This window comes from Procambarus clarkii, chromosome 66, assembly GCF_040958095.1.
Source record: "Procambarus clarkii isolate CNS0578487 chromosome 66, FALCON_Pclarkii_2.0, whole genome shotgun sequence".
In the NCBI taxonomy this organism is placed as follows: Eukaryota; Metazoa; Arthropoda; class Malacostraca; order Decapoda; family Cambaridae; genus Procambarus; species Procambarus clarkii.
The window spans coordinates 24,325,463-24,345,421 of NC_091215.1; the positions used below are offsets into that span (position 1 = coordinate 24,325,463).

At 37.6% G+C, this 19,959-nt stretch overlaps 1 protein-coding gene across 3 annotated transcripts in view; it reads left to right on the top strand.

Annotated features, from left to right (window-relative positions):
* The window catches only part of LOC123769278 (Brahma associated protein 170kD), an 82,147-nt gene that overhangs the window by 52,653 nt on the left and 9,535 nt on the right, over positions 1-19,959 (top strand). Inside the window, exons 7-15 of one of the 3 annotated variants that reach the window (XM_045760370.2) lie at positions 6,780-6,967; positions 7,424-7,679; positions 7,803-8,006; positions 9,968-10,300; positions 12,015-12,184; positions 12,400-12,769; positions 12,883-13,314; positions 13,947-14,063; positions 15,172-16,980. In XM_045760370.2, the coding sequence (XP_045616326.1) occupies positions 6,780-6,967; positions 7,424-7,679; positions 7,803-8,006; positions 9,968-10,300; positions 12,015-12,184; positions 12,400-12,769; positions 12,883-13,314; positions 13,947-14,063; positions 15,172-16,980 (3,879 nt within the window). The remainder of the gene's footprint in view (positions 1-6,779; positions 6,968-7,423; positions 7,680-7,802; positions 8,007-9,967; positions 10,301-12,014; positions 12,185-12,399; positions 12,770-12,882; positions 13,315-13,946; positions 14,064-15,171; positions 16,981-19,959) is intronic. The other 2 variants (XM_045760371.2, XM_045760372.2) reach the window with 2 other exon arrangements.

Sequence of the window (19,959 nt, forward strand, 5' to 3'; positions counted from 1 at the left end):
TTTTTCCTTGACTGTGAGGTGGCTGCCCATTCCTGGTACAAACTCCTGTCCTGAGGACCATAGATCTTAGGACAACTGAACCCTGCATGTCTTCTTATAAAGCAGTGAAGTCGAAAACATGACACTGTGAGGACAAAAACTGTAAATTTATATTCATCATACAAGTCCCAAATATACGCTAAATGTTTGTTTTGCCTTTTCAACTGAAGAGATTATTATCGATGATCATAAAACTTCATCTCCGGCTCTTCAAATCATTTGGTTTGAATGTAAAACTCCATAAACATACAGGTACTTTAATATAAAGTTAATTTAGAAGATCAGACCAAATGCTGTATGCAACTTTTTAATTCAAATCATCAAAAACTTATGGTTGAATTTGTACTGTATGTTGGCATCTTCCTCATTCCACCTTACATCTTAATATACAGGTCTATAAAAGACTACAGTGATATTAACCCTCAAACTGTATCTTAGGTACCTGTCCTGGTGTGCATAAAAAAATCCTTTTTATTATAAATTATTTATTTCTGATTTTGGGAAAATATTCTATTCATTTTTGTTTGGCTGTAATGAGGTGAAGAAATGTTAAAAATGTCCAATTCTGAGAGGTGAAGAAATGTTGGAAATGTCAAATTCTGAGAATTAATTTTCAAGTAAACTATTAAAAAGAGATTTCTTATCAGAAATATCTTCCTGGTCCATTAAAGTCTTTGAAATTTTGCATGACATCAATGGTTCCAAGAATAGGCATCGGTAAATGGATGCTGATGCACCCGGCATTGTGCCAGTTTTTTAATAATGTCAAGGTAGGTAACTAAGGCTTTTAGGATTTTTGCCCAATATGGCAAGCAATTGCCAGTGGTCTCTAATGTCAAATGCCAACCACATAGAAATTTTAGAAACTTTGAATATTAAGTGACACATTGAATCATTCACAAATGACAGAAGCATTGTGAGCTTATCATTTAAAAATGAGAGCAAAAGTTTTAAGGGTTAATGCTCTAACATCATAACTTAGGCCTTCCTGTTCTTTCTGTGGATGCTTATACCTGGCACAATTCTATGAGTGGGTTTTAGCTCTGGATATTGCAAAGTATAATTTTTTTTACTTATTTTTAAAAAAATTCACACATCATTTTTTGTTGTCTACTGAGCCTCTTGCGATGTTTTAATTTTTAGCTCGGTAGCTTCAGTCTCGCTTTACTTCACCTATTCAGTATCACAGCTGAAGATTTGAGCAGACAGTTTAGGAGGCAAAGAAGGCATTCTATTTTATAAGAAGATAACAATTGCATCAAGTATATGTGACCTAGCCAAGGTATTATGAAGCATAACTTGAGTTTCCCAACCTGATATATTGGGAACAATTCCTTAAAGCATGCATGCTGTCTCTGCTGATATTTACGTGAGTGTGAGTACTCCACAAACGAGGATATATGTGCAGCTTACTAGTGGGCTGAGGCTCACCAGGCAGCATCCACACCAAAGTGGTGCGAGGAACAGTCAAGGAAGATGGCTAATGGTTTAGTAAAGGCAAATACATTCAGTAGTATACACCTGTGCAATTTAATCCTCGTGTATCTGGCAATCATTGGTCTCTCGACTTCAGCAAAAGTACTTCCCTATGTTAAAGAACATTGTGGCAGGGTTAAGCTGTCAAGCTTTCCATGACTGTCACAGGTCTGTTTGGAGGACAGTAGCTATCTTTTAGTAAACGGCTTGAATATTGCTCGATGCTGTCAGTGGGAGGAGTTGACAGGTTGGTTGCTTTTGGTAGCTGGTGACGCATGATGGGTTGCAGTGTCCTGTGGGAATTTTTTTTCTTTTCTTTATTTCTCTCACTTCACTTAGCTTTTCTTATTGTCAAATTATACACAGTTTTGGGAGTCACTAGTGGTTTTAATTTGTCGTAATGGGAAACATGCATATGTATAGATATGTGTTACTGTACATGCACCCTGTATTTATTTATATCAATTTTTGAGTCTGTAGTATTTGCACATTACACACTTTACAGAATATTGACATGCATATCACTTACTTTGTTTTAAAATGTCCAAAGAGAGAACACCTATTGAACAGTTAGTGATGCATATTTGATTTCTGTATTCTGTGTTAGACACAATACACTATTTGAACTTGGCTCGCTTTGCAACAGGTGGAAGGTAGTCAAAGTAGTGCTGTATACAGTGAGAGAGAGAGACTGGTTAGTGACAAACCTCATGGATGGTATTTCTTACATTATATTAGTATGTTGAAATATTTTTATGCTTACATTTGTAAAGATGAGGTGTGGCAGCCCCCCCCCCAGTCTGTTGCCTCAAACTTGGATGCTAATGCCAATATTATTTGATGCGCAAAATAATTATACCGATACTCAATTGTTCCTTACACCAGCTACTTCCCTTCTCCCCTCCACCCCACCATCACCAGCAATGTGTGTGTTTCTCTGTTACTCTACTGCTCATGTTTTGTTTTTTATGGATGTTTGCAATCATTTTTAGTATACAGGATTTAGATTTATACAGGGATTGTATAACTCCAATATATAGTTACACTGGATTGTATAACTTCAATATATTGTATAACTTCAATATATTGTATAACTCCAATATGTTCAGTTGGTACAAATACGGCTTGTAAATTTATTGTCATCTTCCATTTGCATTACAAGATTCTGTAGCCAGTGTCAGTAGACAGCACAGGAGGAAGTAGTCCAACCCCCGCCCCTCTCCCTTACAAACCACTATGATTAGTGCAAATAGGGGCTAGCTGCCTCCTCCTCTGAAAGTTTAGTGTTTCACATTAAAGAAAACAAAGCTGTGGAGAAATAGAATGCTTTAAATGTGTGAATCACAAATAATACGTTTATTTTGCTTATATATGATCTTCGGTCACATATCCAATAAAGTTCTGTAGAGTGCATTGGCTGCTAATTGGTTGATTGCTATCAACTAACAGTTAGAAGAAAGTGCTAAATAAACTTATCGAAGCTATCTTGTAAATATAGTGCAAATAAGATTGCAAAATTAATGCGAGAATCATAAATAGCTGGATTTGCAAAATGAATATGAAATCATAAATGAATAAATTTTTGTGTTGCATACAATTTCTGGGCTAGTCTCTTCAGTAAGGAAGAATTCAGTATGATTGCAATTGGCAATCATACCCACTGCCTCTCGCCAACTTTTTCTTTGTATGCAGTATATACATAATAATATGACTATAATAAAATCAGTGAACCCCTGGAAAAATGGTAGACAGTTGGTGTGGGACTACACATTCATTTCAACTTTAGCCAACACCTATGTTGACTTCAGTGTTGCACATCCAGGCAGTGCTGCCACTCACCGGGAAGCATTCAAGTCTCGTAAATACAGAGATCTTGATCACCACTACAGTTTTGTCCCCATTGCCCCGAGACACTTGGCACCTGGAGTAAAAGTGCTGCTAGTTTTTTGAAGGATCTGGGTTCTAAGCTAATTGAAACTAGAGACCTTAGAGCTGCCAGTTTCCTCTTTCAGCGTCTTAGTGTGGCGATAGAGAGGAAAGGCACACCGCATCCATGGTTCCTGCCGACCATCTGAGGAGCTGGAAGAACTCGGCAACCTGTGACAACTAGCCTTGTACCTTGCATATAACCAATGTTGTAACCCTTTTTGTGTAATGAAGATTTAAATAAAATAAAATGACAAAATATTTTATTTTCCAGCATACAAGACACGGTTTTTTATTTTTAAATGCATCAAAAAATTGTCCTGTGTCTAATGTGGCCATATTACGGGTGTGAGACCGAGTGCCTTAGGCTAGGGAGCCCGATGAAGCATATTGGCTACGTTCACTAGGCATAAAAACCGTTACTAATAATAATATATTGAAAACAAGCCGAGTTATCACAGTCTGTTATCACAAACTTAGGAGGAATTGCTTACGATATGTTGGCAGTTATGAAGGAAGCTCGCATCATCTCTCCACCTTACCCAACATACATAACCCACGCCTGGTATGTCATACATTATTTAAAGACTGTGTTACCTTTAAGATCCTATATTTATTCATTATCTAAATGAATAATGCTCCTAGATATTTGAAAAGAATGTTAAACTTTCATACACCTGTCAACCATTGAGTGAATGACAACAAAACCAGCGTGCTGTGATGGTGTGCCATTACCGGGTGCGCAGCCCTGGTGGCCTTATGCGGCAACACAAAACATCACATCCCGAAATACAAGTTTCACATTCTGTATAGCAATTCTCTTGCCAAAAATAAACTATTGTACAACTGATCTTAGAGGCAGTAAGAGTTGAGGTACAAAAACCACTTCTAAATTTTCTTTCAAATATATGATGAAACATTAATTTTTTCCATAAAATATCCTTGTAAAATCTTTTTTGTGTGTTCATCTTTTACGCTGGCAAGTATGGTACATGAAATATAGGGAGGTGGTAGGAGAAGACAATGAGTGTACACGGGTGCCCCACAAGGCTTCTCCGGATGCTACATATTGTCTTCTTTGAGATCGAGGGTCCCTACAAACACAGAGGTTATCATTTTCATAAGTTAATCTCTAGTTTTGTTCAGTACAGTCTGGAACAAATTCTTTTTTTTCCTATATACTTTTTAAATATTTATTTTTTATTTCTATAGGATTTGTTGGGATGTAAACCCATGCAAATAAATAGCCACCTGTAGTGCTTTCTGATGTCATGTTTTATCCAATTGTTGAAAATCTAGAAGTCAGTCCAAGATGTTAGTTACGTATTTAATAATTTACAATATTATGAAGCATATTTCCATTGAGAAATTAAGTGCATCACAAGAATCGGGGACAAGTTAATTTGTAATTATTGTTCAGTACTGACCTTTTTGCTGTTATAAGTGAATAGTCAAAAAGCATGATTTGGTCCATGTTTGCAGTGGGTATCGTTTATTCAGATACAGTACCTCGAAAAAGAGTTTCCATATGAATTAATGTTTGACCACACATTTAGGTTTCAAAACATAATTTTAGAACTGATTCGCACAGCCACACGTCGCTAGAAGCAAATGTCACCCAAATGTGGTAGAGCTAATATTTCCCAGAATGCCTTCCTCAAATCCGCACATGCCTAACACCTATTTAACACACAAATTTAGACATTGGCTAATATTTGTTTTAGTGTTTTGCACGTAGTGATATATAGCATAAAAGTTATACATCATATTGTATGTACAGTATAATTAGAAGCTTGATATCCTTTTCTGGGTGACCCCATTGGTGGTTCCTCAGACCTTATGCACTGGTACTGCAGGGCCAAATTCAACATACCAAGAGTCTGTGATTGTGTCTCAATCATTTGGGTGCAGGTACTAAAATTCTGCCTCCTCTTAAGAGCCAGGGAAGCTAAAGGAGTCATATATGCAGAATACGAGGAAACTCTGCTGAAAAGGGGGCCACAAACACTCAAAACGCTCAGAGAAATGTTTGATATGAAAGAATACCAAACACAAACTTAAACGCAATTCCAAATACCCAAAATACCACCTCGCTGCTTTTCCTCCCTCTACCAGATGGCTGCGCTAGTCAACCAGGGGTCCGGTGAGGCAACCACCACCACACACTCGCCTGGTGCCCCTCGTTCGGGAGTGGGGTCCAGCACTCATGGCCAGGTTGCTCTTAGTGAGTGGTTTTTAGCATCTTGCGTTTTTGTTGAAGCAGCTTCGTGGCCTGTAATGTCCACTCAAGTGCTTAGCTATTCACACAGAAGTGTCTGGGTAGATTTCCAGTTGCTTGCATTCTGGAATTCATTTACTCTACCTAGGTGTTGAGCTAATTTTGGCATCATCTCCAATAGCTGATAAAAATTTGGTCTTGGGATACCAGTGCATTTGCTCAGAGGCACCATTGAAGGCAGCGAAAAAGAGGAGTTTCTTTATACATGATGATCTGTTATTTTGTTTTCTTGTACTGTAATTTGGTGGTTAACATTTTCTTCTTGTTCAAGGTATTTTGCTAATATAAATGCTTTAATTAATTTTAAGTTCGAGAATGCATTCCAGTGTTAGAATTAAAACATGAGTGAACAGAAATTCATATAGGCAAAAGTGAAGAATTAATTTTGTATTTTATCACACAAAATACATAAAAATACTTAGCAAATTTTATATTTGTTTATGTAAAAATACATAAATTATTGGTTGTATTTAATGATATTCTAATTATAGAAAACATTTATCCTATTATTGTGTTACGGTACTTTTACAGTTTTAATGTAAAATTATGACTTTTTTCTGTACTATATTTACAGTTTGTTCAATGATTTTTCATGGTTTTCTGTATATGGAAAGTACACACACTTCTTATTATAATGAAAAAAAATTGGCAATATTATTTGTTTTATTTGTGATGTTTGTCTCGGAACACTAATGACTTGGTGTGGAGTTACTCGGAACATATTTTGTATTAGAAGCTACTACTCCCCCCCAAAAAAATAAATCTATAATAAAAAGGTTTTGTAAGCATTTTTAATGGTATAAATAGCAAGAACAGGTTTTTCTTACTATAAATACAAGCCAGAACCAAACCTTCCAGAATATACTTCTGTCAATAGGTTAAGCTGAAATATTATCCATTTAAGAGTGTTATAGAATCATAGGTAACATCTCCATCTGCAGTTCAGTACATTTTGTTAAGAGCATATACCTTACAATTTATATAAAGTAGACTAATAATGTGTTAAATTGATTCTAGTTCTGTATTGACATAACAATGTTAATGGCATTTTTTGTTTCAGCTTCTAGAATGTGAAGGGAGTGACCTTAAGCTGGCAAAAGAAGATATAGAGATATTTCATTTAGGACGGGATCTTGGCACACAGGATCCCGAGGGAACACGAATTAGTCAAATTCTTCATATAATTCGCAATTTATCTTTCGAAGAGCAAAATGTACCAAGTCTTGCAAAGTCTCAAACATGTCTCAGGTTTGTTTCCTAGATATTTTTTGTTAGTGTAACACTATGGCTAATTATTTTCAGTTCATTAAGAGGCATTAAAGTTTTGTATTGGCTGGGTGTGGCACTTGCAAGTGAAGATACAAAATGTGGTAATGTATATATGATTTTTGTTATTGTTGACAAAAGGGAAATATAATTGGCTAAGCAGACATAATCGAACTGTGCTGGTTTTTCTGTTGTAATCATTTCCTCAGGAAGTACCTCCTGGAAAAGTATATCAAGACTAAGATAACTTTTTGCTATCATCCCTTGAAAATGAGAAATAGGGTAATAATAAGATACCGTTTTGGGGACAGTCTATAAGATGGAATTTGATTATACTGTACTGTTTTATTTTTGCCTATACTGTACTATATAATAAATATTTACAAAATTCAGTCATTGCATTTGTACATTAAAGTAATTAAGAATCCTTTATTCCAGGTTTCTAGTTTTGTGCATATGTTCACAATGGGGAGGGTTGGCTGTCAATGCTCTGGATACCCTGGGAAATATAGCACCAGAGGTAAAACTGCGTGACCCCAAAATTGACTCGTGTTCGGCTTCGTTACTAGCACATGTATGTAAAGGTGTCTCTTCACCAGACCGAGCATTTGTCCTAAGGTGTCTGGAAGTCCTCAACAAGCTTGCCATGAATGACCCAAATGAAGAAGTCCTTAGTAACAATATTGATTCTCCGGTAAATATTATGTGATGGATTGTTTTCTAGTATTAGAAAATTGGTATTCCTATTTTGGCATGAAGTGACATGTTCTATTATATTATTTTATTTTTTCTTCTAAATAATGTAAATTTTTTACAGGTGTATGGACAAATCTGCAGATATCTTACAATCCATGACATAATGCTTTTGATATACACTTTGGAGTGTCTTTACTCGTTATCATCATTGGGGACTCAAGCTTGTAATGCTATAGTTCGAGCAACAGGATCCATTCATACACTCATCTCGTTACTCACTGTAGAAGCACAAAGTTATGGGCCTGAAGCATGTATTGGTATGAAGGTAAGCAATTATCACATTTTGTAGTTTAAAAAGTTAATTCAGAACAGTTTGCCATTGACCATTTCACGTGTTGAATTCATTGGCAATTGTTTTAATATAGTGTGACCTTGAAAATCTGGACTACTGTATATTTGTGTGTTAGTTTTAAGCATGTTTGCAGTACTGTATATTATTTCTAAAATCAAAACTATTTTTCTTTTGGAATATTTAGTACTAAAAGGGATTGTGAATTTAAAAAATTATATTAACATTTTTAGGATTGTAGATATCTATATATACAATATAGTACAAAAATGTCCAGAACATTGCTAATAGGTTTCATATTTTTTCTTATAACCAAAATCTGAAATTTCTGGACTTTTTAAAAATTGTTTTGCAGATTTTATAATTTGCAAACCAATGCGTGTATTTACCATTTACTATTTGTGCCTAGAGAGTCGCGCTATTAGCTCTTGGACCCCGCCTTTCTAACCAATCTATTTTCCCTGCAATACGTCTACTACATATATTTGTAATGTGCGTGCGCACACATCCCCAGGAAGCAGCCAGTATCAACCGTCTAAATCCCAGGTACCTATTTTCTGCTAAGTGAACAGGTTTATAAGGGTGAAAGAAACTGCCCATTTGTTTTTGCCTCAGCTGGGAATCGAACCTGGGCCCTTAGGACTACGACCCCCGAGCGCTGTCCACACGTTGTACATACGAGACCACGAAGACCCCGTGGTCTCGTATGTACTCACCTAGTTTTGCTTGCGGGAGTTGAGCTTTGACTCTTTGGTCCCGCCTCTCAACTTTCAGTCAACTGGTGTACAGATTCTGGAACCTATTGGGCCCTATCAAATATACATTGGAACTGTATGGAGTCTGCCTCCACCACATCACTGCCTAATGCATTCCATTTGTTAACTACTGACACTGAAACAATTCTTTCTAATTGTGTATGTGTGGGAGGGTGGGGAGGTGCATACGTATGCATGTACTTTCAAGACACCACTTACCTGGATATGCCCATTATCTGTTTTGGGTTTGTCCAAATACAAAAAGTCCAATTAACTGGTCAGGCAGGAAGTCTCAATAAAAATGTTCAATACAGTTAAGCCCAGTGCCTACCAGGCCTCACTGCCCATGGATGGGAAATGGGCCTAGTTGGCCCAATTACCTTATCGGGCACTGTTTGAGCAGTGTTCATACACTGAAGGATGTCACAGAAGCTTTAAATTCCACCATGGCATTAGGTACATTAGAGTACCTGGTGAATGTATGTCTGCTGAAGTTACCTCATCACCATTAATATCCACTTCTGTGAACACACCACCACCAACATTCACCACCACCTTTTCCATCTAAATAATAATACTCCATCAACTATATTCTTCAAGTTAACAAGTGAAACAAAACTTCTCATATTGGTGAGTGCAAACAAAACTTTCAAATATCTGGAATAAAATTGTCCAAATTTTTCCCCTGCTTTTAAGTATGACACACACTTAGCCGAACACAACAGGTTATTTGTTCAGTTTCAATCCCGAGACGTCCGAAAAGCACGTGGCCGTGTGTGTGTAATTTTTTTTTTTTTTTTTTTTCATACTCGGATTAGATTATTTGTTATACAGTATTGATAGTCAGTACTGTATAATGGCATTATTTGGAATTTGTCACAATTTATTTTTCATACGTTTGAAAAATTTAGTCCTAGGGTTGGGGGGAGGAGGAAGAAAATACCTTAGTGATACTATCATGAAAGAGGATCAGTGCTGAAGGCAGTATTCAAATAGCAAATATGTTGTAGTGGTGTGTATCGTTTTCTTATTTCTTCTCTCTTTATGCTGTTTCATAAAAATTCTTGTGCAATGTGAAAAGTATATTACTAGGGAAAGTGGATAGGTATTCTTTCCTTCATTGTCCTTTGTTATTTATTAATACATGTGTAATGCTTGACACTTTTTTCTTCTGTTCTTTAGGTTGTAGAAACTGTAACTGGAGTAGTGAGTGAGCCTGAGCCAGTAACTCCTCCTCCTCCTCCTCCTCCTCCGCCTCCTACCCCGGCTCCAGTGGTCACTGCTGTTACAGCAGCTCCAGCACCAGCCCCTCCTCCCGTCACTCCAGTGGTGCCTGTTAGTAATACAGTTCCTGCTCCACCGGTTGCAACTGTTGCCCCCAAGACCCCCATTACTAAACCTCTTCCCCCCGCAGCTGCATCACCACCTACACCAACAACTACTACGACAACAGCAGCAACTATGGCTGCTACTCTTGCTGCTGGTGGTGATCCAAAGAAACTTGCAGCTAGAATAGTGAGTAATGATTGTAATGTGCTATTGTCAGCCTGTCTGTTCACTAAATGCTGTAAGTTTTTATCTTTGAGAAATGTTGTAAATTAGAGAATTACTTGCTGTTAGAATTAGGTTGAACAGATCAAAATATGCTGACAATAATTTACCAAAACATCAAGTTTGAGATGACATTATTTGTAGATAATGTTTTACCTGTACGAACTTCTGCAAATCTAACAAATGCACAGGGCTATTGCTTATAATGGGAGAAACGGGAAGAGGTGAGGTCAGGGCAAGTAGGAATTCTAAATTTTTAATTATTGGTGTTTGATGGTTGTATTCTATGTAATGAGTTTTAATGTTTTATTTAATAATGCATATAGCATCCTTAGGGGCACGTGATGTTGCTCCAGGTTTTTGTGCAAGTATTGTTGGTGTTACCTGTATGACAGTCATCTTTCTTTTTGTGTATCCTCTCATCCAAGTTCTGTGATATTTCACCAAAATATAATATGTTGTCTTAACTACCTCAAGGTATAGTTTAAGTGCCTACTATGGAAGAGTGCCTACATTTTTAAGGAAACTGTTAGTAGGTTCTACTTCATAGTCTGTTTCCCCAAATTATGTCAAAATGACAAGGTTGTGATGACCATTAAATATACAACATAACAAAGCCATTGACAATGATAGTGATTATACTGGAGAATGTGATTCCGTAAATTATTACAAACACTGCATGAATTAGAGACACTGCAATGATTTCATTGAGTTATTTATACACTAAAATTACTTCAAATTCACTTTTGCTAACCATGGTAATACTATAAATATAAAGCAAGTCATTGTGATTGATGTACCTAACAGTTTCTTGAAGATGCAACCTCACTGGTTAAATTATTACTTTACCAAATTTCAGGTGTGCTTATTCCTTGAATTACTCTCACTGTGTATCTGGTAGATTTTAAAGACTTGACAATCAAATTATTTTCTACAGTTAGTCAAATTTTATCTTTGTTTTTCTCTACATAATGAATTATATCTATATTATAGTGCAATGCTCTTAAGTTGCTTCCACCAAGTGGTGGCCCCTCACATGATTTTTTCCAGGAGGGTCAATCGCTACACAGACTTTAAACTTTTAGCCACTTCTTCCATTTGTTCGTATGTTCCATTGTTTTTTGCTCGGCTACTAGTCCCGTCTCTACCATATGATTTTATTACTGGATATATTGCTATGGTTCACACTTCTCATTAAATAATTACCCATCATCCTACTAAAATGTCTATGCCACCAAAGTGTACAGTATTCCCCCCTTCACCCACTCTACACTTCATCACTCTTACCATATCTCATATGCTATACCCATCCCTCATTCTTATGCCAGATGTTATAAAAAAAAGGTGTTTACACTGCTAATACTCTTGAGCATCCTGCACTTTTCCACTGCCAAGTTAAACTTTGATATGTGAAAGATGTGAGTAGTAGACCATTTCTCAAGTCTTTCTTGACTCCCATAGTAACATTTCTCCTTTCATGTACAGTACTTCCATTTTTAGTAATCTCTCTACCCCCATTCCCTCTCACTTTTCTAACATATGATCCCCAATACCTTCTCTTAAAACACTACAATTATACTTTTTTCCTCCTATCTTGATCTTCAATTTTCAACTTTAGGCAAATAATTTAACAATCAGTAAGTATCCTTAATTATACAGTGAACAATATTTTCAACAGGTACCGCCAGAAGTTGAGGAGTTTGTTAAAGAATGGGTCATGAAGAACTATGAAGCTTGTAATGGAAATGCCATAGAACAAGCAATTGTTTATCGCCATTTTGCTGCTTCTATGCATTCCATGGGCCGGAAGCAGGGTCTAAATCCAGTCCTCCTCTCAAATTGTGTTAGGTAAGATAGCTGCTGGTATAGTTTGATAGTTTTGTTCATGGCAAATATTTTTTGGGCATGTAAAGAGGCATTACAGATAAAACTAATGCCAAAAAGTAAACTTTAATACTTAAATAGTGCTTTATATGGTTTGGATTAGTAGATAATTTCTGTGTGAGAATCTTGTTTTAAAAAGTATATGTACACACATGTGTTTTTCCTTTCACTGCTGATAGGAAAGTGTTTGGGACTGGTGTTGGTCCCAGTCGACGACCGGTGGATGAAGGGGCAGAAAAGTGGCACTACAATGGCATTAGGCGACGGGATGGCGTTGTTGTTCCACCAATGCCCGAGAAGAAAAGGGGCATGAGAATAAACAGCACCATTCCTGTATATACACCAACCCCAGTTATTCCTGCTGTTAACACCATTAATGCTCAGGTTACTGAGGGGAGAACTATGGGTTCCATTATGGGCTCTCCTCAGTTGGTGTCAGCAACTACAGCTCAAACTGATGGCATCATATCCCCTTCCTCACCAATTTTGAAAGCTCAGCTCTCAGCACCACTCAGACCGTCCCCACCACCACCTGTCAGACCACCGCAGGTAAGAATTTTTTTCTGTTAGTAACTGTATTATTTTTTATTTCATTTTTATTTGAAATGTTTTTGTTTACTGGAGGTGAAGTGACTAATTAGGGACTTGTGTTTACATTGAAGGGCATGGTGAGTGGCACCATGTCTCAAGGTGTGTATAGCAGTGCACAGCAGCAACAATCCCCACAGCAGTCACAACAAGTTCAAGCAGGCAGCAGAACAGATAATTCTGCTCTTATCAAGAGTCTTTTGGCCAACAAGGTAACGCCAGTGGGAGTAGGTCAGGCAGGCAGCATGGACCCTCTCCACCCCCACCAGTCTCCCCATTCACGACCCCTTCTTGTTTCCTCTACACCGCCACAGCAGCCCAGGGGTACCACAGGTGCTTTATCATATGTACAAGCACTATCCCAAGGTCCTCCAGGGCCCTTGGGACCCATGCTGAGTCCTACAAGCATGGTATCTTCCCCTGGGATGCAGGTAGTGTCAGGGGGTCTTGTTGGGGGTCTTGGGGGCCAGCATGGACCACACCAGCCACCACCATCACCAGTACAGGTAACACCATTGTTGTCTACCCATGAAGAAGAAGAATCAAGCTCTGGTGGTGAAGGGAAGCTATGCTACTGCTCTCACCTGGTGCTCCTGCCCCTTGTGGCTGTACTGCAGCTTTGGTGCCTGGTGCTGGCCTGTGTCTCTGGTCTGGTCTTGTTCCTCCCTTGTCATGTGAGGAATGGTGGCGGCGGCGGTGGTTTGGGAACAACTTTGTGTGCGCCCTGCATGTGTATTTCTGTAGTTGGGTTTTCTGAATAATACTTTTTGGCAATTCTTTCATTAACAAGACTTAACAGCAGAAACTTCTAATCTTTTGTGGTATGCTTATTCAGATTTTTAAAGGATTTTCTTGCATTTTACAGGAATGATTGAGTATGTAGGCTAATTGTTGTTAAACAAAATCTGTGTTAATTCTTTTCTCCTAAAATTGCTCTCTTCCTAATGAATGCGGCCTTTATTAACAGAGAAATTAAGTTTTGTGTGTTTTACTTGTGTATTTTACTTTTTATGATGGAAAATTTAATTGTTATATATTCATGTTATCCTATATGCATTTACTTACTGGTGAATGTACGCAAACGTTTCGGCTTACCTTTTTTATATAAATACAGTATAGTGATGACTTATCATTGCAGGTGTCAAGAAATATTCAAAAGCAGCAGTTGCAGCAACAACACACTGATAATAGTCAGGATAGCAGTAGTGACTCTCAAATTAGAAAAACAACATCCTTCAATGGAATATGTAATGAGGTAGGATTTTAAATATTTTTTAAGTTTTACGTGTTATGTTGAAATAAAGCAGTATGTAGAATTTGCTAAATAATTACTTACAATAAGAGTTCAAAAGTTGTTTACTTTCTCGGCGAGTTATGCATCACTTTCTGTGCAGGTTCAATATTATGACTTAAGACTCTTTCAGGCCTTCCTTCTACCCTTCTTTCTTTCTTTATCCCTTGTATCCCTTTCCCTTTTCCTTCCCACTTCTCTCTTGCCTTTTCACGCCACTTTTCTCTTTAAACCGACTGGCATACCAATCTGTTACCGATTGCTTCATCAACAGATTGGATTATTTCCCGTGCTTTTTTGTATTAAATGGCTGTCAGATGTTTAGATTTATCATTTTGGTAGTAATTGCTTTCTCTTCTCCCTACACCAATGGTAGGGTCTTAGGAAAGGGAACTATTAGGGAAAAGTGCCAAGCCATTAGAACTAGATAACACTTGAAAGGGATCAGAATAAGGCCTTGAGATGGGGCAGGGGGGGGGGGTGAGGAATGGGGCCCGACCACTTGTATGGTTGGGGATTGAATGCTGACCTGCATGAAGTGAGACTGTCGCTCTACTGTCTGCCTCAAGTGGTTCTTAGGAAAATAAAAATAAAAAGGGTTTTAACTGTAAACAATAGTTTTGATACCAGAAAGTTTTAAAGAATTCTTGGGATTCCCACAGAGGAAACCTGGTTGTTTATATAGGAATCTAATAAGTTGTCATAATCACTATTTCTAGTCATTTCTGAAAAGTCAGTAGTTGATAATTTTATTCTAAATGTTAAATGGAAAATCTCCTTCACTAGCGTGGTGATAATCATTATTCCATGACTGTAATTTTACTTTTTAAGTGTAGTTAAGTGTGTACTTTACTGTGACTGAGGGTGAGTACACTTTGGCTCCAGGACCCTTGGCTATCAGGTATCAGATGAAATTATTCCTCAAATTTGTAATGATCTTTTATCTTTTAATTTGTGAATTGTAGTCAGTGTATGGTAATTAAATTCTTATGAAGTTATTATGTTAGTACTGTATATTAGGACACTAAAGTACAGTTCATTATTTAATTTATATATTTTTTATTTTTTTCAGATAAAACGTTGTGAAGATGATTCAAATTCGTTTCTTTCCTCTGGATTGAATGATAAGAAAGTGACAAGTTTTGAGGGCATATTACAAAATGGGATCAAGTCTGAAATGGACTTAAAAGAGGAGGAATTAGAAACCAAAACAAAAAAGAATGTGTTGGCGGATCTTTTAGAAAAGACAGTTGGTGGAGACATATTAAACGGTGTGGTTGATCGTGAATTAAGAATTAGTGACAGAGGTCTGGAATTTGTCAACCATGGTCAACAGTTAAAAGTTAATGGTCCAATTACTTCTAATGGTCAGACTGGTATTGAATCTGTTCAAGGAGTGAAGAGGCCTGCTACTCCTGATAACACCCCAGCTAAGAGGATAGCACTGGAGGACCCAAGAGCAGGAACAGACAGTCGTATCACATTATATGTTAGCCAGAATGGAAGTGAGAGTGGCGAAGTTATTTCCCAAGGACACCAAGTTGTGTTGAGTCAAGGACAACAGTTTTCCCCAGCAAACAGTACTGCTCCACAGCAAATGGTAGTGAGTCAAGCAGTATTAACTGGGCAGCAGCAAGGAGCACCTACTCAAACTGTTGTTACACCCCAAGGCCAGGTGATCCTGCAGAGACCTGGCACTCAGACTGGTGTGATCATGCAGCAAGGTGGGCAGATCATTCAGGGAACATCTGCTGGACAAGTTATCCAGCAGGTTATCCAACAAGGGCAGTCAGGACAAACACAAAAAGTTATCCTTCATCAGGGACAGTTGGGGCAGGTTTTAGGAAGTCAAATGATTCTCTCTCAAAACAGTAGTGGCCAACACCAGGTTTTGGTTCAGGGAGGGAATAATTTTCAGGGACAAGTGATTATGCAGGGGGTTCCACATTGTCAGGGACAAGTGTTTGTGCAAGGAAATAGCCAAAATCAGTTTGTGATGAGTGGTAACCAAGGTCAGACTGTGGTGGTCCCAGGCAGTCAGGGACAACAAGTGGTAGTGTCAAGTGCCCAAGGTCAGACAATGATTGTTGCTGGGAATCAAGGTCAACCTGTAGTAGTGAGTGGACAACAAGGTCAAAGTGGTCAAATGGTGATGCCTGGTAATGTGGGTGGTACAGTACTATTGGCGCCTCAGCAACAAGGATCCACAGCAAAGACTTTAATTATTTTGCCCAACCCCAAGATGGTGCTGGCAGGTAATCAGCATCAGGGTGGCCAAGGTCAGCAGTTAGTGTTACCGCGTCAAGTGACTGGACAACAAATTGTACAAGTGGTATCTTCTGGAACAACGGTTCCAGTTGCTTCTGTTAGTACAGCAGTGAGAACTGTGCATGCGGTACCCTCTGTAACAGATGTGCGTGTGACGCCCACCCCTCCACCTGTCCAGATTCAGAGTTCTAGTGGTAGTAGTAGTAGTAGCAACAACAGCAGCAGCAGTAGTAGTGCATCAACATACAGTGCTCAGACTTCAGCTTCTTTGCCCTCTGCCATTGCTCCTGCTCCAGCTGGTCCAACAGCTGTTCCAGTGTCACAAACTTCAGTGAGCCAGGGGCCTCAGACGCCCCATGTTCCCGCCCCACAAGTGCTTGCGTCTGGTGTGGCACGACGGCCTGGAAAAGCTAGTGGCTTGCAATATTTATGTGAATGGCGTGGCTGTAGCCAAGTGTTTAGTAGTGCTGGTCAGGTGTACCACCATGCCTGCAAAGTGCACTGCCCTCCACATTTTGCAGAAATTCAGTGTGGATGGGCAGGCTGTGACCCCATGGTTAGAAGACGGTTTAGTGCCATGACTCATCTACACGATAGACATTGCAACGAACAGGTAAGTGTATCAGATTTTGTAACAATTAGCCTTAAGTCTTTTGTTAATAATTTTCTCTTTAATATTGATATCATTTAGTGTGTGACATTTTACAAATATTAATAATCAGTAACCTGTAATTTCTAAAGCTAGCAATATTTATTGCAAAGTTCTCTCATTTTTACTTTTGACTTCCAAATAATTTTTTATTTATGACTCAAATTTTCATGTATTTGAGATAACATCATTTAAGAAAGGTGTATATTATTATGGTTGGTTGAGAGCTTTAATATGGTGCCAAGATTTTATTGTAATGACTTGAACCTCTGTTTCTTAATGTCAATACTTGCTTGTGGCAAGTTGCAAAGTTAATGCTCTATGTGAAGTTTGCCCCAGTCCGTTGCCAGAATTCTCCCTTGGCTGCCTGCTAGTTTTCTATGGCTCCTTTCCAAAGAGTTTTGTGTTTTTTAATAAAATGGACCTTAACATTGAAGTACATACAGTGCTGTTTGCTGCATTTGATTCATTAGTTTGTGTTTACAGTCTTAAGAGGGAGGGTAAGGGTATTTTGAAAAGGAAACAATTATGTATAGGGAAAAGAAAGGAGGAGATAATGAGCATAGTGAGGTACAGTCCACCATTTCCACTGATGTCTTGTTCCTGGGTATTCTGCCTTCATGAGTTGGGGGTTACATTCTAAATCTTCTTGGTACTGTTATGAAAATGTGGCAGACTAGCAAGTAGTGTAGTGAATAGGGTAATGCACTGCATTTAGGGAAAGTTCATCATTTATTAATGTCATGAATTGGTTATTCCTCAATTCATATTAAACAATAGTGGATAGGTAAAGGATAATGTGTTGCACTTGTATTGCCTCAGGGAATTTAGTGTTGTATTATGCTAGTTTAGCTTGAACCTTAAGAGAGTTCTGTATACACAGTTGCTTGAAATAGAATGCACAGTATTACTGGAAAAAAAGTCCCATACTTGGAGTGAATTGCACTTTTTTGTAAACAAAACTGGAAATTGTTGTGTTTTAAATTTTCAACTTCGCTTCATGATGTATGTGTGATGTTTAATTGCAAATCCAACCATATGGTAATGTTTCAAGTGCACAACTCTTGCATGTAATCAGTATCTTAAGCTATGCATTGGTTTAATATGCTAGTTTAAAGCATTTGATGGGTTTCAAGATTATAAAATTATTTTGTTTTCTATTTCTGTACCCAAACACTATCCAGTCTTGTCATTAGGCTGCATTGTTTCTTATATTGTTCATTCTGTTAGACCTTTTATTACCATATACTGTACTATAAATTATTATTGAACATTTTTGTTAATGCTACTTATAAGTTAGTGAACATAGGTGAAGGGGCACAACATTGGTTTAAAAATATTACCATATATTGTTTGAGTATTTCAGGAGAATTAATATATATATACTCTGTATGTATATAAATATTAAATTCGATATCAAATTGTAGAAGAGGAGGAAGCATGTCAAAAGGCAGATCAAGGCACTAGTAATTAACAATTTTGTGTAAATGAAATGTCCTCCAAGGGTGAATAAAGCCTGTGTAAAGTGTGCATGTGTGTTATGTGAATGTGGGTTAAAACATTAAAAAAGTTTCCTGTTAAGAATAGTACGCATTAAAACCAGAAGCGTGAAATAAGGGTTTCTGAATTGAATGCTTTCAACTTAATAAATGAATATGATGTTACTATTACCAATAGTAAGGTTACATATAGATGGTGGAGAATTTACCATTCTACTGCAACGTATAAGATATAATTTGTAAGAAAATGTTACAGCAGTTACAAAAAAATGTATGGCAAGTTAATAATGAAATTCCTGGAACAAAAATTGAGACAAAGAGGAGGAGGAGGAGGAACGATGTAGTGTTTGTATACATGTACATGTGTAAATTATTTTAATGGAATGAGAAACTGAAGGTGAAATTAGTAGCACGGTAAATAATAGCTCATAGTTTTGAAGCGAGGGAGAGATGTGGCAGGTAAGACTTACTAGTGAGCCATGAAATACGGAAGTAGAATAGTACCTAAAGAACAAAAAAAAAGTACAGTTGGGGAGATTGGACGATGCTAGTACAAGAATAAGACGTGTTCCACCGTATAGGGGTTTGCATAGTTACAGCAAACAGATGGTGAACTATTTTTATTTTTTATATACATACTATGTAGAACATTTCAGAAGTCAAAATGTAATATAGAAAACTACTGATCATAAAGTTAGTAGTAGTTGTAGTGGTAGTGTGTTATGTAAATTTAAAACTGGCCCTGAGGAGGTAAATGATTAATAAAAGTGATTGTGTGACTATATCTACAGTAACAGTTTAGTACTGATTGTGTGTGTGTTACCACTGGTATATGATCATACATGGTGTCATGGGTGTAGACTTAAATATTTGTGTGTGTAAGGAAAGTTGTTTATTACAGTTATTGGTAAATTGTATATGGATATGTAAAAGTGCTTACTTGATCATGTTTGTGAGGAGCCAGATTCAACTCTAGAGCCCCGCCTCCATAGTTACTGTACCTGGTGCTTGTGTTCTTCCTAAGCTTTTATTTGTCTCACATGCTCTTGAATTGTGAAGTGGTTACTTCCATTATTTCTGGTTCAAGTTAATTTTATTTGTAAACACTTTCACTACAAAATATTTGATCAAATTTCTTTGGTCCACCTATTTTCAACTTGGCCTCATTCTGTTGTATCTTACTGCCCTGCCACCCCCCCAATGTCTGTCATTTGCACTGTGTGGCTGAAAGCTCTCTGCTGATTTCTATGGTGGGCAACTTTTTATCAACATCAGTGACCTTGAAGGCACTGTTTCAGCTCCTTTGCTTAGTCAATTCACTGATTTTGTTGATATGATGTGGGGCTGTCTCCAGTCCTTTCTGTGCAAGGACATTAAGCTGTAGTATCACTGTGTTCCCACATCAATATATGAAGCTTGCAGCAATCTGTACTTGGAGATTGCT